The 25,694-nt window shown below is 52.1% G+C and overlaps 1 protein-coding gene across 1 annotated transcript; it reads right to left on the bottom strand.

The window, feature by feature from the left end:
* Positions 1-17: 17 nt before the first annotated feature.
* On the bottom strand, positions 18-25,694 carry ERN2 (endoplasmic reticulum to nucleus signaling 2). The gene is made up of 22 exons (XM_088832868.1): positions 25,582-25,694; positions 23,252-23,357; positions 22,871-22,904; positions 22,574-22,646; positions 17,187-17,259; positions 16,940-17,047; positions 16,514-16,615; positions 12,450-12,714; positions 10,315-10,393; positions 10,075-10,222; positions 9,851-9,972; positions 9,013-9,168; positions 8,580-8,751; positions 3,771-3,855; positions 3,453-3,642; positions 3,272-3,371; positions 2,997-3,196; positions 1,368-1,515; positions 1,152-1,279; positions 531-654; positions 380-447; positions 18-288 (listed from the first exon to the last, which is right to left on the bottom strand). The coding sequence occupies exons 1-22, from the start codon at positions 25,663-25,665 to the stop codon at positions 76-78; spliced, it is 2,778 nt and encodes a 925-aa protein (XP_088688994.1). The 5' UTR covers positions 25,666-25,694; the 3' UTR covers positions 18-75.

The raw sequence follows: 25,694 nt of genomic DNA, 5'->3' as shown, positions 1-25,694 counted from the left end.
TCCTCGAGGGGTGCACGCTGTTGCTCCGGTGGCCCCAGCAGTCTGGCCTCTGCTAGTCTGTTGATCCGGGCGGGCTCAGCTCCCCGCCGCCCCCGGGCTCAGCCCCCCGACCCCTGCGGCCGGTGGATAGTAAGGCAGGAAGAGGCTCTCGGAGGCGCAGCTCCTCATGGCACCATGCGTGTGTAGCAGCAGCCGCGGGAAGCGGTTGGTAAAGTACTGGACGAAGCTGTCGGGGACAGAGCCCAGCGTCTGCCGTACCTCCTCTGGGAGCTCCCTGTAGTGGTGCTTCTGGAGGGTTGGAGCAGAGAGCCGGGGCTCAGCCGGACCAGGCCTCAGGCCTCCCCACCGTCCAGGCCCCCCGCCGAGCCCCAGAACACACCTTGTTCCTCACAGCACGGAGCAGGTCTCGCACAGACGTCCCCTTGTACGACCGGAACCTTCTCAGATCTGTGGGCAGGGAAGGCATTGGCACAGCCGTCCCTGCTGGGGTTTCCCTTCGGCCTCCCGGGCCCCCCAAGTCTGGCTTCTACCTGTCTGTAGCGGCACCGAAATGTGCTTGTGCCAGTCACTCCGGACCACCTCGGAGCCTCCCGCCTCGAGTGCTGTCACCAGGGGCCCCTGCTCAGGCTCCTTCTCTAGCCAGTCGCTGACGTCCTAGGACCCACAGAGCTGCTGAGCCTCCTGACCGGGATTGGAGGCCACAGGCCAGGAGGGTCCAATGGCTGGGGGTGTGCAGCAGCCAGAGCTGCTCGGCTAAGGGTAAAGGATTGTTGCCTCCTGTCGAGTGGAGCTTCTCTGCTATGCAGGGTTTGGTCCAACCTGTGACAGAGGCGCTGTTTCCCTGATTTTACAGACAAGCAAACAAGCTCAGCGACTCAAGGTCACAGAAATGGAATGCGCTGTCTGGACATGCGAATAGCATGAGACAACTAGGGCTGAAAGGAATGGCGTATGTTCTCACACCAGGGGCAGGTGGGCTTGGAAAGCGGTGCTGAGGAGACCGTGCAGGGCTGAGGGCAGCGTTTGGGAGTCTGGGCTCTGTCTTGGTTTAGATCAAGGGGCTGGGCTGCCTCTTTCCCCCAGCCAATCTGGTTTCCCTTGTCGCTCAGAACACAAACTTCCTGAGGCCTCTCTCCAGATTTCCAACTGACCTGGAAGAACTGGAGCTGCTTGGCTCTGCTCCAAAAGAAGGGGTGTGCCAGCACCTGGTGAGCAGAGGGGCGAGCCTGCGGCAGGGGGCTGATCATGGCCTCCACCAGGTTCCGGGCGACGACCTTGTCTGCAGGGTCGAGAGGGAGGAGTGGCTTCAAGCCCACCCAGCCTCAGCCTTGCTTACCCCATCCTCCGCCAGCCCAGGTCCCCCTCACCGTGGGCCTCTTCCTCCAGATGAGCCAGACAGGGAGCCCCCGCAAGGATGTTTACCTGACGATAAAGACTCTCTCCAAAGGGGTGGCTGCCACTGGAAAGCACATAGTAGAACACGCAGCCTGCAGAGAAGATGTCCACTGCGCTGGTCTGGGGGGCAGAGGGACAAAGATAAGGAGGAAGCCTCTGCTCCAGGAAGTCTGCCTGGCTGCACTCTGCCCGGGGCTGGTGCGGCAGCCTGGGATTTGGTTCAGGCTAGAACTCAAGGATGCTTCCCAAGAGGCATCTCTTAGCCCTACATTCCCTCCCCTCTGCACTGGTGAAAGGGACTCATGGTTTTCATCCAGAATCTTTGTGCCCACTGAGCCTCTAGTCTCCACGCGTTATTCCTCCAGGTCTGGTGGGTGATGCTGACATGTCCGAGTGAAGCTGGCTGGGCGTGAGGCATTAAGCCAGCAGTGTGGAGTGTGACTTGGTACCGGCCCCATCCACAGGTGGCCGCTGGCACTCAGCTGCAGCTGGTTGCCTCTAGGGGACTTTCTAGGGTGGCAGAGCTTTTGATTTTATGAAAGAATCCAGAAATCTAGACTTTTATGTGGAATTTCCCAGAAGTTAAAATGGTGGCTGCAAATTAAATTCAAAACCCACAAGGCTGCTAACATCAGTGCCCTGGTTCTTGGGCCTCCACGTTGCCACTTCTAGCTCTCTCTCAACTTCAGGAGTGGGGGTGACTCTGGTCTCCCTGTGTGTTTCTCTCATCCATGCCTATGACTTCCCCCTGAACACTGACTCAAAAATCTACGATCCTCTCCAAGTGCCTCCGGGGGTCAGACACTGCTCAATGGCTCAGTTACATTAGCTCATACGCGTGTGTGCGTGCTAAATCACTTCAGTCGTGTCCGACTCTTTGTGATCCTATGGACAGCAGCCCGCCAGGTTCCTCTGTCCGTGGGATTCTCCAGGCAAGACTACCGGAATAGGTTAGCAGTTCTTCCTCCAAGGGGTTCATCCCGACCCAGGGACTGAACCTGCATCTCTTAGTCTGCGGCATTGGCAGGCAGGTTCTTTCCCACTAGAGTCACCTGGGAGAACCATTAGCCCATCTGATGCTCCCCCGAATCCTCCAGTCTGGATGGCTCTCCACTCTGGCTTCACAGTAAAGTCACTGGGGGTCGGTCACTGGGTGTAGGGCCCAGGCACTTAATTTTTTCTAGCTCCTCAGAAACTGCAGCACAGGAGAGATGAAACCCATTTTCCAGCTCAGTGCTTCTCAGCCTTGGGGCTGTTGACATTTTGGACCAGATAATTCTTGGTCCTGGAGGACGGTCCTGTGCATTGGGTGTCTCGCAAGCATCCCTGGCCTCTGCCCACTAGGTGGCAGTAGCAACTTCCCTTTCCCTGCCAAGTGGGACGACCCAAAAGGTCTCCAGACATTGCCCGGTGATGGCAAAAGTCTCCCCTGGTTGAGAACCACTGCCCTGGGGGGAAAAGGGAGGAGTTATCCCCACTTTACAGATGAAGAAACAGGCTGGGAGGAGTCAAGGAAGGCCACAGAGCAGGTGATTCAGAGCCCAGGCAGCAGAGACACTGGGCGGGGACACATGCCTGCAGACTGGGGTGGCAGGACTCACAGGGCTGTCCGGAGGCGGGACCTGCAGGAGCTCGGGCGCCATCCAGCCTTCTGTGCCCGGGATGCCCGAGCGGAGGCTGAAGCTGCAGCGACCGGCGGGCAGCTTCTTGCAGAGGCCAAAGTCTGAGAGGACCACTCTGCCCAGGCCCTGGCCGTCGGGCCCCGCAATGAGGACGTTGCCTGGCTTCAGGTCGCGGTGCACTGTGAGGGTAGAGCAGAGCTGAGAGCTGAGGGCGGCAGGCAGGGGCTCGGAGAGGGGCCGGGAGGGGCCGGTACCTATGTGTAGGGAGTGCAGGTGAGCCAGGCCCGCCGTCAGCTGCTGCAGCGCCATCCCGGGCTCCAGGCCCCAGCCGTCCAGCTCGGGGTGTTCCACGTACTGGGGAGCAGCGAGGGGCAGAGCATCACCCCGCAGCCCAGGACCCCCGGCCCCACTCCCACCCCTGGGCACAGGCCTCACCTCCCGCAGCGAGGCCCGGCAGAGCTCCAGGGCGATGTAGTGGAACTGGGGTCCCCGCTCGGTGCAGAAGTAGCGGAGCACATTGGGGTGCCTGTCTGACTCCTGCAGCAGCTGCACCTCCCGCTGGACCAGGCTGAAGCACTCACGGAGGAGCCGCTTGACTGCCACCGCCCGCCCCTCAAACTGTCCCCTGGGTGGAGGTCCAGAGGGCAGCGAAAAGGGAATCATTGGGATCCACACCCACCTTGGGGGTTCTTTGAAAGAGGGGCTCTCCAAGGGACAGTGGCCACCTCAGCCCAGCTCCTGGCTGCCACTCACCGGAAAACAAAAGTCCCACCGGCCCCGCGGCCCAGGACGTCCTTGGGGTTGAAGGAGATCTTCCCCACCACAGTAAGCTGCTCGGCTGGGGGAGAGGTGAGGGGTTCTCTGGGGGCCTCTGCCCAACGGCCGCCACCCTGCCCAGTCCAGACCCGCCCCCCCCAACCTCGATCTTTCTCTGGCCTCCTGCTTCCATGTCCTGCCAAGTCTAGCGCCTCAGGCTACTGCTTACTGCAACTGACCTAACCGTGGTGCCCCAGTTTTCTCATCTGCAAAGTGGAACTATGTCAAGGATCCTGCATAATATTACTGTGAGGATTAATGGAAAAAAGGGTTGGGGCGAGGTCTGCTCTGCTGTTCTCTTATCATTTTCCCTCTTCTCGCATTTTCTGCCCAAGTTTCTTTCCTTTCCCCACCTTCACCAGTTACTAATATACTAAACCCTTTCAACTAAGGTAGTAGCTTCAAATAGGAAAGTGAGTTTTGGCAGCCAGAAGCATGATGAAGGTGAAGGCTGTGGGAGAAAAGACGGTCCTGGGTGGTGGTTGAGGGGCATGGGGAGCAGTGGGAATGTGGATGCTGAGCTGTCTAGAATTAGTTCTAGGGTGGTAGGGAGCCCCTGGAAGGCCTTGGCTTCCTGTCACAAAGGGTGGGGTTGGATTTTCCTGATGGTCCAGTGGTTAAGAATCTGCCTGCCAGTGCAGGAGGCACGGGTTCGATCCCTGGTTTGGGAAGATTCCACATGCCGCAGGACAACTAAGCTCACACTCTGCAACTACTGAGCCCATGTGCCTAGAGCCTGTGCTCTGCAAGAAGAGAAGCCACCGCAATGAAAAGCCCATGCACCGCAACTAGAGAGGTAGCCCCCCGCTTGCAGCAACTAGAGGAAGGCCTCAGGAGCAGTGAAGACCCAGCACAGCCTAAAAGAAATAATTTTTTTTTAAGAAAGGGTGGGTGGAATTGGCTCAGGTGAATGGAGGACTGGGCAGTTACTGCTCTTCCTTTCGGGTCACCTGGGAGAGACTCCTCACAATGACCCAGGCCCGGGGCAGGCTCCTGCTCAGTCCCCAGGGGACCCCATGCACACAGCTAAGTGCATCTTTGCCTCTAGAGTTGTGTGCCCCTGAGAACACTCTCCCTAGGAAGAGCTGCCAGCTTTAGTCTCTCTAATCAGTTCTAGGAAAAGCAAATGAAAATCAGCATCAGGGATCTGTGAGCAAAGTATTAAGCTGTCCCTCAGCGCTGCTCAAGGTTATTTGCTTAAACACTCTGTCAGTGAGATGCAGGCAGCAAGTGAAATGTGTATACCCTGGACTCTCAGGATTGTGGTCCTGGGACCTTGCTGGAAGTGCATCACACACAGGCTAGCTGGGCCTGTCTCCCCGACAGCTCAGAAAGCAGGGGCGGAGTTGCCGGAAAGCCTGTTTGAACAAGCCCTGCTCAGCTGGCTCCAGGTGAGGGTCCCTGAGCACTTCCAGCTCCTCTTTTGTACCGCTCTGTACCACTCGCTTGGTTCTGCTGGTTTCCCGTCTTTTTGCATGTCTGCCTCCCCTGCCTGGATGCCCTCGGCATGAGGTGGACACTCACTACGTGCTTTCTGGGTTAGATTCAGAACTAACTCTAGATTCAGGAGGACCCTCGGTGCTGGGAGGGAGGCCAGACTTCTGGCCATGAAGTTCTTAAATGCAGAAATAATGAATCGGGAGGCTCAGTCTGCACACACATATTCACCATCATTTGCTCGGCCTTCTATATCATGATAACGGAGAAGCAACAAACGCAGGAGAAGTTCTAAAGGAATCAAAAGTCGTCGCATGGTGGGGACGTGATGTGTGGTCAGAATCCCCTCTGAGATCCCCAGGAATATGTGATGCACCGTGTTGCTTCTTTTACACGGGTTGGGAAACCATTCTAGCTGGTTACCTACTTCATGGGCATTCAAACAGAGATACCATCCCGAAGTTGACCTGCTTCTGAGTTCCTGAGCTGCTACTTACTGGCTTTGTGAGTCTGGGGTGGGAGTGTCATGTACCTTTCTGCCTTCAATTTCCTCTTCCATAAAGTCAGCATAATGACAGTATCCACCTTGTGGATATGCGTTCATACATGCACAGTATTTAGAAAGGGCCCGGCGTACAATAAGTGCCATATAAATGTTAGCTCTCAGTTTTTGCTGGTTCAGGCTTCATTGTGCCCACTTGCCCCTGAATGTACCATGTAGCCAGCAGTCCTGGAGGACACCCTACCAAGCACGTGTAGATACGCTTGCGGAGGTTAAATGAGAGTGGGGCAGGGCTCCACTGCAGATTTTGTGAACCACGGAAAGGTCCTGAGGAACATTCCTTTCCCTGCACCGAGAGGAGGACCAAGGGTTCCAAGGTCAGAGCTCCTGACATAGAGGTCTTAAGAACATGTTAGGGGCTGCCACAAGGAGCGGAGGGCTTTTCTGGAGAGTGGTGCTCGAAGCTTTCCTGCCATCTGCCACGTGTGTTTTTTTGACTCTCCCTGCACAAAAGATTTCAATACTCTGGACTCCAAATTGCTGCATATTGAATGGGCAAGTCCCAGCCATTAACTCTGCCTATTCCTCACACCTGCTCAGCACGTATTCACTCTGCATGTATTTATTGAGTTGAGAGTGCTGTCTAAGAATCTCTGGCGGCCAGTGTCAGTCACTAACTCAACAGGTAATTCCTGAGTCAAGTTCTGGGTCCAGATTGCAGCAGTAAGCAAGGCAGGCTTAGCCCAAGCACCTGTTCTCCAGTTTCCCACAGTCCCCACCACTCCCTATTCTCTCTCCTACACGACTGCTTCTCTTCTTTGCTTTATCCACCTGACCTACCCGTGAGCATGAGTTTGCAACCCTCCTTTCAGCTTCCAGAATGTGCACCCTGCTTTCTCGCATCTCTGAACCTTCACCTGTGCTCTTGGGGCCACCTGGAGGGCTCCTGCTCCACTCTGCCCTGCTCACCTGGGTAATTCCTTCTTCTCTTTGGGATCAGAGCCTAGACTTCACTTTGAGGACACTTCCTATGTTCCCACATCGGAGCTCCATGACCATCCTCTGTGTTCCTACAGCTCCCTGTATCCTTCCATCCCCATCACAGCATTTATCACAACACTTAATAATTACCTGTCCCTTCCATGCTTTCCTAGAAGTTATGAAACTACCAAAGTAAAGCTTATTAAAATTTAAAGAAAGTAAAAGAAATAGGTTTCTTTTAAAGTGCAGAGGGAACTCAATATTATATACAGATTGTTACCACTGAGTTTTGTCACTAAATGACTGTGCCCTAGCTGGGGATTTCATTTTCTTGGAGTCTTGTCCTGAAGCACTGATAATACTTTGACTGCTTTTTCATAGTGAGTAAAAAAGTTTGAGTATTTCATGTAACAGGGAGCCTGGATGAACCAGAGTTTGGAATTCAATATCCTCATTTCTCTTCCTCTGTGGGTTAGTGGTACCTACAGACCCACGAGGGCACTGAGGAGATGTCGGGGAAAGGAATTCCATCCCGTCAGTAACTGGGTCTCGCAGACCATGGTGGTGAGGGACAACCTCGGGATGATGGTGGGAGGAACAGCAAGGTCTTTTGACAAGAACCACCTGGGATGACATGGAGTCTGGGTCATCTGGGGAAAGACTCAGCTTGAGTCAGGAGGTCCAAGGAGGAGTGTTTCAGGGTTCAATGGGTGAGTGTTATGCGGACCCACCCAGAACCAGTAAAGTGACCGGAACTGCAACCTTCAGGGCTCAGGCAACTCTGCAGTGGGGGGCTTTCTACAGGAGCTGAGCCCCCAGGAAGGAAGCTGCTTTCCTCTCAGCACAGGGTTGGGGGCAAACACAGGGGGAACTTTGGAAGCAGCATGGGAGCATCCCACCAAATATGGGGCGGACTTCAGGCTGAGTTAGCGAGGCAGCAGAGTAGCTCCACGGTAGGAGGCAGTGGCTTGAGCAGTGCCCCCAAAGCAGGAGAGAAGTAGCCTGGACTGACCAATAAAAGCACACAGAATTTCCCTGGGGCATCCCACAGATTCCAGAGGAAGCTTGAAAGGGCTTCTTTATAGGATGAAATTGAGAGAAGAGAGGAAAAATGTTTAAAAAAATAAAAAGCCCTAAAGAGAAAAGGAACCAAAGGGTACCTAGGTAATTTACTATTATTGTTATTATTACCAAATATGATATTATTTTAACACACATTAATAACATCAGCTTGGCATGATTTAATAATAGTGGGGATGGTAAACCTGTTATATGAGGTGATGTAATGGAGTAGGTGTTATCATTCCCATTTGACAGATAAGAAAACTGAAGCTCAGCGGAGTCAAGCAATTTATCAAAATTAACAGTTAGTGGACTTAGATCTATACCAGTTCTATCTGTATCCAGGGTCCCTGAACATAATGACAACAGTAAAAGTGATGGCAAACATTTCTAGAGGGCTCAGCTACACAGCAGGACTATTCAAAGTTCTCTCCTATGAACTTATTTAGTGTTGGCTTCCCTGGTGGCTTCGTGGTAAAGAGTCCGCCTGCCAAGGCAGGAGACATGGGTTGGATCCCTGGTCAGAAAGACCCCCTTGGAGAAGGAAATGGGAAACCCACTCCGGTCTTGTTGCCTGGGAAATCCCACGGACAGAGGAGCCTGGTGGGCTACAATCCGTGGGGTCGCAAAAGAGTCAGACACAACTTGGCAGCGGAACAACAGCAATCCCACTATAGGGGCTTCCGATAATCTGACTTTGGAGCTAAACCTCCCTTTCTCTTTTCTGTCGCTGACTCTGTCCTTTCCTGTTCATGTGAGCTCACCTTCAGGGTCTTCCAGTGGCTGGCCTTGCTCTGGGGGATTCTGAAGCCTCTTCTGGCTCTGAAGGGTGGCACTGGCGGGCTGGGGCTGAGCATCCTGTGAGATGTCAGAAGGGCCTGCAGGTGGCAGGGGGGCCTGGTGCTGCTGCTTCTCTGCCAACTGCTGCTGCTGCTGCTGAAACATGGGGGCCTAAGAGGGCTAGACCCTGGCCAGCCCTGCCCCATGATGGGCCCAGAGGCTGCGCCTGAGATGGCTGGTCCCTGGAGCACTGGCATAAAGAGCACAGTATTGAGGGACCTGGGAGCTGCTAAGAGGAAGGCAGGGGACAGAACTGGACCTGCGTGAGGAAGAAACTCGCTAAGTGGTCTTGGAGAGGAGCAGAGTTCCTTTAGGAAGACCGTAAGATGGACCTGAGGTCAGAGGTGATGGGCTTACCTGCCGCATTAGGAAGAGAATCCATCCTCCCAGGAGGAGAGCAGTGAGACTGGCTGCCAGCAGGTCTTGGGGTCCCAGGCCTGGATACAGCACTGAGGTTTTCTTCTCAGGATGAAGCTCCAGGTCCGGAGGTTCCTCCCGGCTCAGGCTCAGGAGCTGAGGACAAAGGGGCTTTCACTCTTGGCAGCCCCTCCTGCTATGGAACCCCTAACCCTTATTCATCACGCAGTACAAGGCTGGGCTTAGCTGAAGGGGTGGAGAGTGAGTGGTCTACATGATGGCAAATCTGGCACTCTCCGTGGTGCTGAAAATTGTGGTGCCCCAGGAGACCTGGGGTGTCACTAAAAAACCCAGATACTCTTAGACATCACCAAAAAATACAAGTATCTACCTCCAGAGATTCTGAATTCAGTGAGTTCCTAGGTGGTCTCCTAGGTGATTCTGATGAGCAACCAGACTTGAGAATCATGTCATTCTGAGAACAGAGCACACCTGTTCCTTCTAACCTTGAACGACTAGCGACTCTTGTCCAGTCCTCTCCCAGGAGGGCATACTTTTCTAGTTTTTCCATTTCCATTTTCTCACTTGATAAATCTTTTGCCACCTCTAAGCTGAAGAATAAAAAAACCATGACCTGTGTTTCACAATTTAGATAGCCAATACCATTTTGACACTTGTAACACTTTTTCTGGCAATAACCACAAAAAAGTTTTTCTTCTGAGAAACTGAGGTCAGTTGACCCACCTCAAATGTTATGCCTAGAAGCCTGAGGAAAATGTCCAGGGCTGTCCACCCCTGCGGCATCTCCCCACAGGCCCTCCGCCCATAGAGCACTGACCTCCAAGAAGAGAGTTGGAGCCTGGATGCTTTCTGAGGGTCTGGTCCCAGAAGCCCCACCCCCAGGGGTGGGATGGACTCTCAGCATGGTGGTGTGCAGGACTGGGGGTGGCTCATGGTGTCCTAAGAGGCAGGGATGAGGTCAGTGGGCTGAAGGTGACCTCAGCCTTCTAGCTCAGAAGCTGGGCTCACAGGTCCTTTGAGTTTGGGTGGAAGGGGTCTCACCGATGAGAAGCCACTGGCTAGGGAGGGCCACGCTGCCTGAGGGGTATCTGACAGCGGTGCTAGGTGAGCCCTCTCGCTCTCCTGAGATTTGGAGTGTCACCTCCTCTGTGGTGGGGCCATCGGTGGGGGCCAGGGTCAGCCCACGAGGCTATGGCAGAAGATGGAGAGTGATGAGTGATGGCAGGGGGCTTCTCTCCTGCCTCATCCCCTCTTTCCAGCCCCTCAGAGGCCCTTTCTCACCACTAGGGACACCCCAGTGTGAACCAGAGCTTTAGAGACATAGAAGCCAGCTTCATCCTTTCCCACATACAGTGTCGTCCTAGTGGGAGAGAGGAAAGGGCAGAAGAATGAGAGAAGGTGGTGAGCAGTCTCAGTCCCATAGTACAGGTGTCCTTATATTGTCCCCGCCCACGCTTACTCTGGCTTGGGTCATGTGACTTGCTTTGGCCAATATGATGATACCAAAGGAGACAATCAGAGGCTTGAGAAACGTTTGTGCATCGGGGCTTGCCTTCTCATAGGGTTCTTTGGAACCCCGAGGCCACCACAAGAGGAAAACCAGGTTACTGTGTAGGGGTATGAGAGACCTTATTTGATACCCCATAGGCCAAATAGTCCACTGACTATGAGATAGGTGAGTGAAGTCATTCTAGATTGTCCAGGCTCAGCCAAGCTGCCGGCTGGCTGCCCAACCAGAAGACCACTCAGCTGACCCACAGAACCTTGAAAAATAAGGACTGTTCATTCTGAAACCCTAAATTTTGGGAGTGATTGGTTATACAGCTAAAGCTAATGATACAAACTCTACAGTCATTGCTTCTAAATCTGCTTCTAGCCCAGACCTCTTCCAGGAGCTCAGTTTGCTAAATCTGAACTCATCACTTCGTTCCTTACCTGCTTCTCTTCCTCCTCCCTGCTTCTTCCTCCCATTCCTCCTCCTCCCCTAATTCCTCCTCCAGTGTTCCCTACTTTGAAAACAACAGCACTCGTGTGCTTCCAGAAACCTGAGGGCAATTAGTGACTCCTTGCTCACCATCATCAACCTTTCTAATCACCAAATACTGTCTTTTCCTCTTAATATCCGTTAGCCTTCACTTATTTCCACCTCCAGTGTTTCTGTCCTAGTCCAGGATGTCTTCTTCTTTTGCCTCAACTAATGCAATGTTCTGTGCCTGCATCCTCCCCACAACACTACGATACTCTTTACACTGTAGCCAGTTATCTTTCTGAAATGAAAATATGATCAAATCACTTCTTCATCTAAAACCTGCCAATGGCTTCTCCTTAACCTTATCCTAAACCCTTCAAATGATCTGACAAGATCCCTGTTTAACAGCCTCAGACCTTATCCTCCGCTCAGAGCTGTGCTCCTGCCTTGTTTTGTTAACTTTCTCGGTTTCCTGGCTGCTATGATCTGTCTCTCTCTCATTTCCTCTTCACCCTTTAGGTTTCAACTTGTATGTCCCTTCCTCTAGGAAAGTTTCTATGATTGCCTCCTGCCCCCAGTCTTGATTTAAGTGCCCTTTTATACATTCCCATGATACACCATACTTCTCTCATCCCTTATCATACCATAGCATGATTACCTCTTTACACACCTGTCTCTTGCACTAGACTCTGAGATTTATGTAGATCGGAACACTGGCTATATTACTGTACTCCCAGAGTCTAGCAAGTGATTGCTATGTAGCAAGTGCTCAATTAATATTTGGAGAACCCACTTAATGAATGGATAATCCCTGATTTTCCCGTCTGTCTCCTGGCTCCCCAAGATGGGGACACTAAGGTATGCGGTGTTATAAGGAAGGGTCATTTTTAAGGTTTTTAAAAATCAATAAACACATGTGCCTGTGTGTTTCGTCTCTTCAGTCATGTTCAACTCTTTGCGACCCTATAGACTGTAGCCCACCAGGCTCCTCTGTCCATGGGATTCTCCAGGCAAGAAATTGGAGTGGGTTCCCATGCCCTCCTCCAGGGGATCTTCCCGACCCAGGGATGGAACTCCCATCTCCTGCATCTCCTGAACTGCAGGCAGATTCTTTACCACTGAGCCACCGGGAAAGCCCCAGTAAACACATAGTACCTACCAATCAGAACAGATGCCAGCTGTAGCACTGGGGAGCAGACATGGAGGCCCTTCCTTGGCCAGATTTTACCCTATCAGTTGCTGAGCAGTGAGGCTAGCCAGGGGTCCTGGGAGCACACGGTGAGCATGCAGGGCACTGGTTATTTACCAAACTGTGAAATACTGTGACGCTTGGTCCAGCTGTACTGTTGTGTCATGGTTGGACATCACACCTGCCCATTGGACCTGGGCTACACTGGTCAGAATACTTCCAGAAGCTCCTCCCCGGCCCCCAGACATGGGCACTTACAGCAGCTGGGTGCCTAAGGCAGAGAAGTGGGTGGCCGTGTCCTGGGGGCCCGAGGCTGGCAGTCGGATGTGGCCCCAGCGGAGAGCGAGGAAGTGCAGGGTGTCTCGAGCCAGTGTGAGGTGGGGTAGCTGGCGCAGGTTCTCCTGGTGCCATGTGTAGACACCCACCACAGGGACGCCCAAGTCCTGTGTCCACAGCACTGCCCCGCTCCCTGGGTCCACAGTCAGCAGCAGGCCCATCCCGCAGGATGCCAGGTAGCTCATGTCTGCCGGGAAAGATGGTTGCAGAGATGTGGTCAGGGAGCCCTGCCCTGAGGCACTTTGCAGCATCTTGGGGTGGGGAAGCTACTTTGAGGGTGGGCTGTCCGCAGGGCCCCTCAGGTGTGTGGAGGTCAGGTGAGATCACCTGGAGGGTTATCAGGACATGGGAAGTTCACTGGGTCACTTGGATCAGGCTCAGCGGGACAGTTGTGTAAGATGTAGGGGTGAGCTGAGGTCATCCGAAGTCAACTCCTGTGTGTGAATCAGTCCTTGTCACTTAGGATGTGGGGAAGTCAGTCATGTTCTGGCTGTTGGTCAGTCAGGGTGGTCTGGACACATGTGGGTAGCATGGGAGTCATTCAGAATGTGAAGGGGGCTCAGTTAGGGGCCTTGTGGGTGTCACCTGTGATGTGTCAGGGTCGCCTGTGTGAGTTCTCAGGTGGAATGGTGGAGTCAGGGTCTGGAGTGGCTTAGGGCACCTTCGGGGTCATTCAGGCATTTAGGAAGGGTAGTTACTATTATCGGAGAAGGCAATGGCAAGCCACTCCAGTACTGTTGCCTGGAAAATCCCATGGACGGAGGAGCCTGGTAGGCTGCAGTCCGTGGGGTCGCTAAGGGTCGGACACGACTGAGCGACTTCACTTTCACTTTTCACTTTCACACATTGGAGAAGGAAATGGCAACCCACTCCAGTGTTCTTGCCTGGAGAATCCCAGGGACGGGGGAGCCTGGTGGGCTTCCATCTATGGGGTCACACAGAGTCGGACACGACTGAAGTGACTTAGCAGCAGCAGCAGTTACTATTATTTTTTTAAACACAACATGATTATATTTTAATACAGAACCAAAATACCGAATACCAGAGTAAATTGATGGCAATAAAATACGGTGTTTCATCTGCATTGCGTAATAGATGGCTGACACCCTTAGTCAAAAATGAGTTCTTAGAAACCAGTAACAGAGACATTGATATACTAAGGGAAATGAAGAAAAAAACACCCCAAAACAGAAGGAAATGAAATAACACAAGTGACTCCTTTGGATTAAGCATATATGAAGATGACCGAGCTGAACAATAACAGAAGAAAAGCAATTTCTTTGTAATGTTATATTCAGTTCAGTTCAGTCACTCAGTTGTGTCCGACTCTTTGCGACCCCATGAATCACAGCACACCAGGCCTCCCTGTCCATCACCAACTCCTGGAGTTCACCCAAACTCATGTCCATCGAGTCGGTGATACCATCCAGCCATCTCATTCTCTGTCATCCCCATCTCCTCCCACCCCCAATCCCTCCTAGCATCAGACTCTTTTCCAGTGAGTCAACTCGTCGCATGAGGTGGCCAAAGTATTGGCGTTTCAGCTTTAGCATCAGTCCTTCCAATGAACACCCAGGACTGATCTCCTCTAGAATGGACTGGTTGGATTTCCTTGCAGTCCAAGGGACTCTCAAAAGTCTTCTCCAGCACCACAGTTCAAAAGCACCAATTCTTCGGCGATCAGCTTTCTTCACAGTCCAACTCTCACATCCATTCATGACCACGGGGAAAACCACAGCCTTGACTAGACGGACCTTGGTTGGCAAAGTAATGTCTCTGCTTTTTAATATGCTATCTAGGTTGGTCATAACTTTCCTTCCAAGGAGTAAGCGTCTTTTAATTTCATGGCTGCAATTAGCATCCGCAGTGATTTTCGAGCCCAGAAAAATAAAGTCTGACACTGTTTCCACTGTTTCCCCATCTATTTCCCATGAAGTGATGGGACCAGATGCCATGATCTTCGTTTTCTGAATGTTGAGCTTCAAGCCAACCTTTTCATTCTCCTCTTTCACTTTCATCAAGAGGCCTTTGAGTTCCTCTTCACTTTCTGCCATAAGGGTAGTGTCATCTGCATATCTGAGGTTATTGATATTTCTCCCGGCAATCTTGATTCCAGCTTGTGCTTCTTCCAGCCCAGCGTTCCTCATGATGTACTCTGCATATAAGTTAAATAAGCAGGGTGACAATATACAACCTTGACGTACTCCTTTTCCTATTTGGAACCAGTCTGTTGTTCCATGTCCAGTTCGAACTGTTGCTTCCTGACCTGCATACAGGTTTCTCAAGAAGCAGGCCAGGTGGTCTGGGATTCCCATCTCTTTCAGAATGTTCCACAGTTTATTGTGATCCACACAAAGGCTTTGGCATAGTCAATGAAGCAGAAATAGATGTTTTTCTGGAACTCTCTTGCTTTCTCCATGATCCAGCAGATGTTGGCAATTTGATCTCTGGTTCCTCTGCCTTTTCTAAAACCTGCTTCAACATCTGGAAGTTCACGGTTCACATATTGCTGAAGCCTGGCTTGGAGAATTTTGAGCATGACTTTACTAGCGTGTGAGATGAGTGCAATGTGCGGTAGTTTGAGCATTCTTTGGCATTTCCTTTCTTTGGGATTGTAATGAAGACTGACCTTTTCCAGTCCTGTGGCCATTGCTAAGTTTTCCAAATTTGCTGGCATATTGAGTGCAGCACTTTCACAGAATCATCTTTCAGGATTTGAAATAGCTCAATTGGAATTCCATCACCTCCACTAGCTTTGTTCATAGTGATGCTCTCTAAGGCCCACTTGACTTCACATTCCAAGATGTCTGGCTCCAGGTGAGTGATCACGCCATCGTGATTATCTTCGTCGTGAAGATCTTTTTTGTACAGTTCTTCTGTGTATTCTTGCCACCTCTTCTTAATATATTCTGCTTCTGTTAGGTCCATACCATTTCTGTCCTTTATAGAGCCCATCTTTGCATGAAATGTTCCCTTGATATCTCTAATTTTCTTGAAAAGATCTCTTGTTTTTCCTATTCTGTTGTTTTCCTCTATTTCTTTGCATTGATCGCTGAGGAAGGCTTTCTTATCTCTCCTTGCTATTCTTTGGAACTCTGCATTCAGATGCTTATATCTTTCCTTTTCTCCTTTGCTTTTCGCTTCTCTTCTTTTCACAGCTATTTGTAAGGCCTCCTCAGACAGCCATTTTGCTTTTTTGCATTTCTTTTCCATGGGGATGGTCTTGGTCCCTGTCTCCTGTACAATGTCACGAACCTCCGTCCAGAGTTCATCAGGCACCCTATCTATCAGATCTAGTCCCTTAAATCTATTTCTTACTTTCACTGTATAATCATAAGGAATCTGATTTAGGTCATATCTTAATGGTCTAGTGGTTTTCCCTACTTTCTTCAATTTCAGTCTGAATTTGGCAATAAGGAGTTCATGATCTGAGCCACAGTCAGCTCCTGGTCTTGTTTTTGCTAACTGTATAGAACTTCTCCATCTGTGGCTGCAAAGAATATAATCAAATATTACCCAAGATTAAAAATCTAACATTTGTACAGTTTTAGGAAGCATACCCACACAGGGAAGGGCAGTCATTATATCAAGGGGGGGTGGTGACTCTGGGGATGGTCACTCAGGGTCATCTCTCAGGGATCCGTCAACACTGGGGGTCAGTTGGGACACGCAGGGACTGCTCAGGTGTGCAGGGGTTGCTTGGGGGTCACTTGGGGTCTGGGGAGTACCCAGGGTGACCTGGCTGGGCTCACTACAAGTGTGAAGGAGTCAAGATGCTGAAAGCTTCTCAGGGTACAGGAGGGTCAGAGTGTGCGTGTTGAGTGGGTGACCTAGGCTGTCCATCAGGAGGGTGTCATTCAGTATGTGGGATCCCTCAGGGGGTCAGATGGGTCTGAATGTGGTGTGGTTTGGTCATGGATGCCACTCAGGGTTCCTCGAGTTGGGGACCTTGTTCTAAGGTGGGGCCAGGGCAGGGAGACACTCACATTTACCAGGTGAGCCATCCACGGGGGGTGCGGAGTAGCGGCGGAAGGTGGTGTTCCAGCGCAGGGTTGGGGTTCTGGGGTCGTGCATGGTGACTGTGTACTCTGGGGACACCCAAGAAGCAGGGTTACCAGGAATGCCTATATGATGCTCCTCCACCCCGACCCAGGGGATCTCATTTTGTGGAGGCAGGGGCTTCCCTGAACACCCAGCCTGCAGGCCAAAGTCTGTGAGCATCACCATGGCCGAACCAAGTTTGTTTTGTTACTGCCATGTCCCTGGCTCCGTGTTCAGTGCTCAGTGACGAGTTTATTGACTGACAGAGTGATTGACTGGCCCGAACTCAGCATGGAGAGCAATTGCCAGACCTGGGCAGAGCCAAAGCAGGGGCTGTCCAGAGCTTGGGGAGCAGCTGGGGTCTGACTCACGCGTCCGGCCGATGTAGAGGCGGGGGGCAGAGGGTTGCTCTGTGGTCAGCGTCATCTGCGTCTTCCCTGACTCAGGGTCCACCACAAACCAGGCATCCTGCTTCCGGCCTGTAGAGGTGGGAAGGGTGCCCTCTCTCTAGATGACCTGGAGAGGGTGTGCAACCTGTCTGCACCGTGCCCCTCTGGCCTGGCCAGACCTCGGTCCCGTCCCTGCTGGACTAGGACCCCAGGCTGGAGGGATGCTTACCTGTGTAGAAGACGCCATCAGAGCTGCGACACGGGGAGGCGTGAACCAGCTCAGGGATGGTGAAGGGCAGCCTCTGGGGAGCAGGAAGAGCAGAGAAACATATGCAACCTATTCGCTGGGCACAACGATGATCATATCCATTTCCCGAGAGGCTGAATAACTTGGCTAATGTCACACAGCTGTAAGTAGCAGAGCCAGCTTCCAGAACCCACACAATTAACCACTCTGCTACACAACCTCTGAAGGAGCTGCAGTAAATCCCACCCCCAGCTCCAAGATGCCACCTGATCATGCACTCCTGGACTAACAACCTCAGAAACACTCGCTGAGACTTGAAAATTTCAGTGGCCATGACGGCCTCGGAGATGCTGGGGAACTGTGCCAGATTAAGGGACACCCAGAAGAAAAGCCTGGCTTCCTTGGTGGCTCAGATGGTAGAGAATCTGCCTGCAATGCAGGAGACCCGGGTTCGATCCTTGGGTTGGGAAGATCCCCTGGAGAAGGGCATGGCAATCTGCTTCAATATTCTTGCCAGGGAAATCCCATGGATAGAGGAGCCAGTGGGCTACAGTTCATGGGGTTGCAAAGAGTCGGACACGACTTAGTGACTGACACTGTCACTTTCAAGAAACATGAGGACCAGATGCAAGGGGTGATCTTGGTTCAAGGTCTGGGCTGAAAACAATAAAGCACACCACTGGGACACTTGACAAAATTAATACGGGACTTCTCTGGTGGTCTAGTGGTTAAGAATCCATCTGCCAATGCAGAGGATATGGGTTTGATCCCTGGTCTGGGAAGATCCCACATGCCCCACAGTAACTAAGCCCGTACACTGTAACACCTGAGCCTGAGCACTCTGGAGCCTGTGAGAGGCAACTAGAGAGCAGCCCCCACTTGCCACACAGCCAGAACCAAATAACGAATCAAATAAAGTCCTTTACAAATGAAACATTAACATGGACTGTGGATGAGATAATACTATTTCCTCAATGTTCAATCTCCTGATTTTGAGAATTTAAACAACTCAGGTTGTGTAGGAGAAAGTCTTTGTTTAGGACTACACAACGATGCTTTAGGAATAAAGGGGCAGAATGTCTGCAACTCTTTCTCAAAGAGCTCAGGAAAAGAAACTGTATATATACACATGTAATAGTATCTATCTGTATCTATAGGTAAACACATGTGGAATATTATCTATCTATATCTATTAAGATAGAATAATATCAATTTTAAATATACATGTTTAATATTATCTATCTATATCTATCTATTAAGATAGAATAATATACATTTTATATATATGAAAGTGAAAGTGCAAGGCACTCAGTCATGTCCGACTCTTTGCAATCCCATTGACAGTCCATGGAATTCTCCAGGCCAGAATACTGGAGTGGGTAGCCTTTCCCTTCTCCAGGGGATATTCCCAACCTAGGGGTTGAACCCAGTCTCCTGCATTGCAGGCGGATTCTTTACCAGCTGAGTCACAAGAGAAGCCCAAGAATACTGGAGTGGGTAGCCTATCGCTTTCCACCTGATCTTCCCGACCCAGGAACTGAACTGGGGTCTCCTGCATTGCAGGCAGATTCTTTACCAACTGAGCTATCAGGGAAGCCCTTTATATACATACATACATAAATATATATATACATATACACACACACATACATGTAATATTATCTACTATATATATCTACTAAGAGAGAATAATCGGAGAAGGCAATGGCAAGCCACTCCAGTACTCTTGCCTAGAAAATCCCATGGATGGAGGAGCCTGGTAGGCTGCAGTCCGTGGGGTCGCTAAGGGTCGGACACGACTGAGCGACTTCACTTTCACTTTTCACTTTCACACATTGGAGAAGGAAATGGCAACCTACTCCAGTGTTCTTGCCTGGAGAATCCCAGGGACGGGGGAGCCTGGTGGGCTTCCGTCTATGGGGTCACACAGAGTCGGACACGACTGAAGTGACTTAGCAGCAGCAGCAGCAGCAAGAGAGAATAATAAAGTGAAAGTGATAAGATGTTAAAAAAATCGATGCAGCTGGGTAAAGGGAAAAAACAATTGCTCTGTACTATCCTTGCATTTTTTCCTTAGGTTTGAAACTATATCAAAGTGAAAAAAAAAAAATCCCCAAACTCCACGTACAGAGCTCTTAGACGACAGCGCCCCAGGCACAAACAAGTGCTGAGTCAGGATGGACAACACAAGAAGGCAATACGACCGACAGCTGGCGTGTAAGGTTAGCGCGGTGATGGGACAGCGCGGAAGCCGAGGGCACCTGACGCAGGTGTGAGGGACGGAAGGGCTGGAGGAAGACGCTTAGCGGCGCGTTCATTCGCTCAGTCATTTCACCTGTTACTAGCTGGGTTGCTGGGGCCCAAGTGCCTTTCTGCACAGAGTTACGTTTCTGGTGTGTGTGATCATGAAAGAAAACACATAAACGACAATGCCGGGCAGTGGTAACCGTCATTAAAACAAACTCAGAAAACCAGGATAGAGAGTGATTAGAGACGCTGTTTCACATAGGGAGGCTAGAGAGTGAGAACTCAAGCTGAGGGAGCGGTGAGGCTCAGGAGCATGCGGAGGGCAGAGGGACAGAATGCTGAGACCACCAGCAGGGCCCCCTGCTGACGAGCCCAAGTGGCACGTCTGAGGAACAGCCAGGAGGCCAGTGCACTGGGAGTCGAATGGAGACGGGCAGACGGAAGTGGAGGCGAGCTGGAGGCGAGATCAAGGGCTGGAAAGGACTTTGCGGTTTAAACTGGGCCTTGGGGGATGAATAGGAACCAGCGTGGGGAAGGGGAGCACGTTTCACAAATACTCTGGCTCTCCTTCTGGGCTCCTGGTAAGATTACCCATCTTTTGTGCTTAAAGTGGGCACAGCCATGAAACCCACTTTAGCCGAAAGGAGGGAGCATGTCACTTGCCACGCTCTTTGGTGTGGGAGAAGCCCAGGTTGAGACGGAGCATCGGACAGCTTGGGTCTGCAGGAGGCCAGTGGACAGGGCCCCCGAGGACCCACGTGGGTCACACGGTGTGAGCAGGAGAGCAAGCCCTATGGATCCACGGGGATGTGTGTGCTGGAACCCAGGCAGTCTGGAACCCCATGGGGAAAATCTGGGTGAAGCCCCAGAGCTGGCATATTCAGGAAATTAATCAGTGTGAGTGTGTGCACGTGTGTGTGCACATAGGTGCCCGTGGGTGAGTGAAGATGCTGCCCGAGTGAGCTGGTCCTGATGTGCTTTGTTGGGGCAACTGGACTTCATCCCAGAGGCAGGGGAGTGATGTCACCGACAGCCACACCTGCCCCATAAGACCCGATGGCGGACACACAGCTGGATGAATAGGTCTGCTCTCTGCCTCTCTCCAGGGAGACATACTTGTGTGGATTCCATCAATGGGCGCCCTGTGCTCTGGCTTCCATTGGGGCTGGGATAAAGGAAGGGGCAGGAACAGGGGGAGGGTTCCCTGGGCCCCTCTCCCAGAGTCATCGTGGACTGGCTGTGCCTCTCCCCCAAAGGCCTCCTGTCACATGGTCCTCTCCCCAAACCCCTTCCAGCTCCAGGTAGTGATAACTGCTTCCCCCATCGGCTTAGAGCTGATAAATAGCACCCCACAGTATGGGTCATAGAACTCGGCACCCTGCCTTCCAGTCTCCTACCCTCAGCCCCGTGGGTAGCTCAGCTGATAAAGAATTCGCTTGCAAAGAAGGATACCCCAGTTCAACTCCTAGGTCGGGAAGATCCCCTGGAGAAGGGATAGGCTACCCATTCCAGATTCTTGGACTTCTCTGGTGGCTCAGATGGTAAAGAATCTACCTGCAATGAGAAAGACCTGGGTTCTTCCCTGGGTTGGGAAGATCCCCTGGAAGAGGGCATGGCAACCCACTCCAGTACTATTTGGGCAAACTTCAGGAGATGTTTTGGAGAGATGGCGAGGGACAGACAGGCCTGGCGTACTGCAGTCCATGGGGTCGCAAAGAGTCAGACACGACTGAACAACAACACTAGGCCCCCATCTTTGTAAGTAACCCCATTAATAAAACGTCCTTCAGCTCTCCAGTAGGAGTGTGCTGTCTGTTTGCTGGGGCCTGCGTGTTGGACACACCATAGACACACCAACATTTCTTATCAATTCAGTTTCCTAATCAGAGTAAGCCCATCCTGGCAGGGCTCCCACAGCAGTCAGAGCTCTGACACGGCTGGCCTCTGCGCTTGGCCACGTGACCAGCTTTGGCTAATGAGACATTAGTGAATGTAATACAGGCAGCCTCCACATCCAGGGGTTCTGCACCCACAGATTCAACCAATTGCAGATTGAAAATATTTTTTTTGGGAAGAAAAAAAAAAAAGCTTCAGAAAGTTCCAAAAAGCAAAACTTGACCTTGCTGCACACCTGGCAACTGCTTACATGACATTTACATTGTATTAGGTCTTAGAAGTAATCTAAGATGGTTTAAAGTATATGCAAGGGTATCTTTAGGTTATATGCAAATACTGTGCTGTTTTACATAAAGGATTTGAGCACCCTCTGATTTTGGTGGTGGGAGCTTGACCTGGAACTGATCCTCTGTGGATACTAAGGGATAAGAGAATAAGCAAAGATTGAAAACTGCTCATGCCCTGGCCTTGCCCCCTCCTGCCACTTCTGATTCCCTTGTTGATACCATGTGAACAAGTCCAGGCTTATCTGCTTAAATATGAGAGACCCCTGTCCCAGTGGCCCCTGTCAAAAGCCAGCCAACTACCAACCAGCTTTCAGAAAAAGAGCCAGTTGACCGACAGCTGACCACAGATGCTTGAGCAAGACCATCCGGATGAGTCCAGCCTCAACTGTCATCCCATGAAAATGAGTTAAATTGTCTGCATTTGAAGTTTGAGTTTGGGGGCAGCCTCTTATTTAGCAAAAGGTAACTGATACACGGGCTTCCCAGCAGTAAAGAATCCACTGGCCGTTGTAGGAGATGCAAATTCAACCCCTGAGTAGGGAGGATCCCCTGGAGAAGGGCATGGCAACCCACTCCAGTACTCTTGCCTGGAGAATCCCATGGACAGAGGAGCCTGGTGGGCTACAGTCTGTGATGTTGCAAAGAGTAGGACATGACAGCAACTAAACAACAACTAATACATAGGTCTCCCCTAAAAACCCTCAGAGCCCCTGGAGAAGCTCCTGACACTCTCAGAGACCTGACAGTCAGCCTTCTGTACAGATACAGCCAGAGTCAATCCCACTCCCAACCTCGACAGGCCCCTCCAGACAGCCTTGCCCTACTGCTCTCAGACTTTATCCTCCACAGGACACTCAGATTCTGGCCCTACAGCCCCCTCAGTACCCTGGCTAACAGAAGTCCTGATCCTTGCCCATCCAAGCACAGTACGAAACATACCATTAATCCTTGTTGTTTCTGGGTCCCCAAGATGTACAGGCTGCCATCAGCTGGGTCTGAGAGAAAGACTGTCCTGTGGGGCAGAGGAACGGGGGAAGGTTCGTTCATGCCTCCTGATTCCAAGAGGGCCCCTTCCCTCCAACTTCCCTGCCAGTAGGAGCCCACCCCTGGGAGGAGGCACCACAGAGCTCCAGACCTGAATTTCTTCCCTTCCTTCCAGCCCACCCGCCCCTCCAGGCAACCCTGGCTTCCCCATCTCCCAGCTGTCCGTGCTTTGAGAGAGCACAATCCACTTACTCTGTGACGTACGTTGGCCCCTGGATGATGGGATCTGCAGGGACAATGACATGACCATGAGCAGTCCCCTCCAGACTCTCCGTTGAAAGGCATACCTCACATTGGTACTTACCATGTGCCGGACACCAAGCAAGCATTCTGTCATGAGTGTAATGTAATACCTCTCCTGTAGGTAGGGTCGTTACCCTTGGCCCCATTTTACAGGTGAGGACATTGAGGCTCAGAGAGGTGAAGTGACTTTTCCAAGGCCACCCAGCCTGGGTAAGTGGTAAAGCTGACTGAAGACACCTAAGTATTGGATTCTAGACCCTATGCTCTTATCCTGAGGTGACCTCCCCCAGCTCGAGGTCCAAGGAGTGAGGAGTGACAGCCCTTCTTTACCATCTTTCAGCGTCCACTTCAAGTCTCCTGTCTGCTTGCTCAGTGCGTGGAGACTTCCATCCAGGGTGGACACAAACAGGAGGTTCTCTGGCGTGAAGCTCTGAACCTGCAGTGGAAACAAGGCCACCTCTCCTGAGAGGCCTGGGACCACCCTAGTCCTTTCAGGCAGGGATTCCCTGTCCCCCAGAGGGAAGCAGAAAGAAGGATGGATGATTGGGAAAGTTGCTGGCTCTACCCCCTGATCTCCAAGACCCTGGAGAAGGGTGACAGAGGGAACTGGGAGCCTGGCTCCTTTACAAAAGGACATCAGTGACTCTTACAGCCTCCCGAAGAGACTGATGTTTTATTAAAAATTTTTATTTGGCTTAGCTGGATTTTAGTTGCAGCAGGAGAGCTTCCCTGGTAGCTCAGTCAGTAAAGAATCTGCCTACAATGCAGGAGACTCAGATTCAACCCCTGGGTCAGGAAGATCTCCTGGAGAAAGAAATGGCAACCCACTCCAGTATTCTTGCCTGGAGAATTCCATACACAGAGGAGCCTGGAGGATTATAGTCCACTGGGTTGAAAGAGTTGGACATGAGTGAGTGACTAACACATTCACTTTCACTTGAGGGCTCTTGGTTTGGCACGCAGGATCTAGTTCTCTGATCAGGGATTGAACCCAGGCCCCCTGCATTGGGAGCACAGAGTCTTCAGCACTGCACCACCACAGGAGTCCAGCAAGCAGTGCTATTACTCTCACCACTGTACAGGTGAAGGAGACTAAGGCTCAGTAAAGTTAGGTAATCGGCCTAAAGCCACACAGATAAACAGCAGGACTGGGACTTGAACCACTGTCTCTCTGGTTTCAGCACCTGGTCCCTTTCTCCTTGGCTTTACTGTCTGCCTCTCTGGGGATGACCCATTCTGTGCCCCCTCCCCCTAAACTGGCCCAGCTACTTTTGGTGCCAGCCTCCAGGGGGCCCCCTGGACCAAGGCTGGGGGTGGCCACGATAGGGAGGCTGGCGCTGCCCTAGTGCCTGGGCCCCGCTGGGCTAACTCACCTGCTCCAGCCCTTCCTTGAGCAAACAGGGTGGGGCCGAGCTCCTAGCAGGAACTCTAACATCCGGGTAGCCCTGCCGCACCTCTGCAAAGGCCACATCCTGCCCCCGGACCCTCAGGTTTGGGGGCAAGCCAATGGTTTTGGAGTAGAGTCAGGAAGCTGCCTCTGAGCCCTCTCTTTTCCCGCCCTGTTTTGTGATCTGCCACATGGCAGGAGGGAGACTGTCCTGGGCAAGAAGCTGCAGACTGAGCCCACAGTTGAGTTTTGTTTGACCATCAGTGGGTTCAAAATTTTGTCTACAGTTAGCTACCAATTTCTAAAAATTGGAAAGATTTCACTTAAAAAGTCAAGATTTCTAATTTTTGTTATTTCTAGCTTTTTTTTCCTCACTTTTTTCCCTGGAAACACCCAATCTGGCCACACTGTGCTCTTAGATGGCAACCATGGGGTAGGTCTCAAGCTGGAAGTGGGCCTGGGGTAGCACAAGCAGTTGCCTGTGTGTGTGTGTGTGTGTGTTAGTCGCTCAGTGGTGCCTGACTCTTTGCGACCCCATGAACTGTAGCCCGCCAGGACCCTCTGTCCATGGAATTCTCTCAGCAAAAAGACTAGAATGGGTTGCCATTCCCTTCTCCAGAGGATCTTCCCCACCCGGGCATCAAACCTGGGTTTCCCAAGTTGCAGACAGATTCTTTACCACCTGAGCCACTTGGGCACAGTTGCCTCTGGGAGCCCAATAACTGTTCTGGGGGTTATAGGTTAGACTCCTGGGTTGTACTCCTGGCTTTTCCCGCTCACTGCATTTCTGTAAGACTGGACCTTTCCGCTGCCGGCATGGTTGAACCAGATTCCCATAGATCCAGCTTACTTATCCCAGAGGTTGTAAGTTCGGGGTGCAGTCACTGGTAAGGGGGAGCACTGTGATCCGCCTGAATTTGTCTGTAAAAACGGGTGTGTGGGCTCACTTTTCCACAAGGGACCTTTAAAGTTCCAAGGAAGCCGGGTTCCAGAAGTTTTGAGAAGCCTGGCAGGAAAGCGAGGGCCCCCTCCCTCGGGCTCTTCCCTCCCCCCGCACCCCCACGCCGCAGGAGGGGCGGGATGCTGGGTCTCCTCTGCAGCTCGCGGGGCAGCTGACAACTCCCCCAAACGAGGAGGTTTTCTCCGGCCAGGGGCTGACTTGGGGCCACCCGGACCCGGGGGAGGGCGAGGCGCCCCCCGTGGCCCCGCCGCGCCCCCGGACGCCTGCGCCCCCGACCCGAGCTTGGAGGCTCCGCGGCCGCCCGCTTCTCACCTGGGGCCGCAGCGTCCCGAGCAGCGCCGCGAGCTGGAGCAGGAGCGCGGGCCGCGGGCCGGACCCCGGGGCCGCGCTCGCCATAGCGCGCGTGGACGGCGGCCGCGCGGCTG

This window comes from Moschus berezovskii, chromosome 27, assembly GCF_049115385.1.
Source record: "Moschus berezovskii isolate FMDL1 chromosome 27, NW_MosBer_1.0, whole genome shotgun sequence".
NCBI classification, from domain to species: Eukaryota; Metazoa; Chordata; class Mammalia; order Artiodactyla; family Moschidae; genus Moschus; species Moschus berezovskii.
This window is presented reverse-complemented; position numbering and strand designations above follow the sequence as displayed.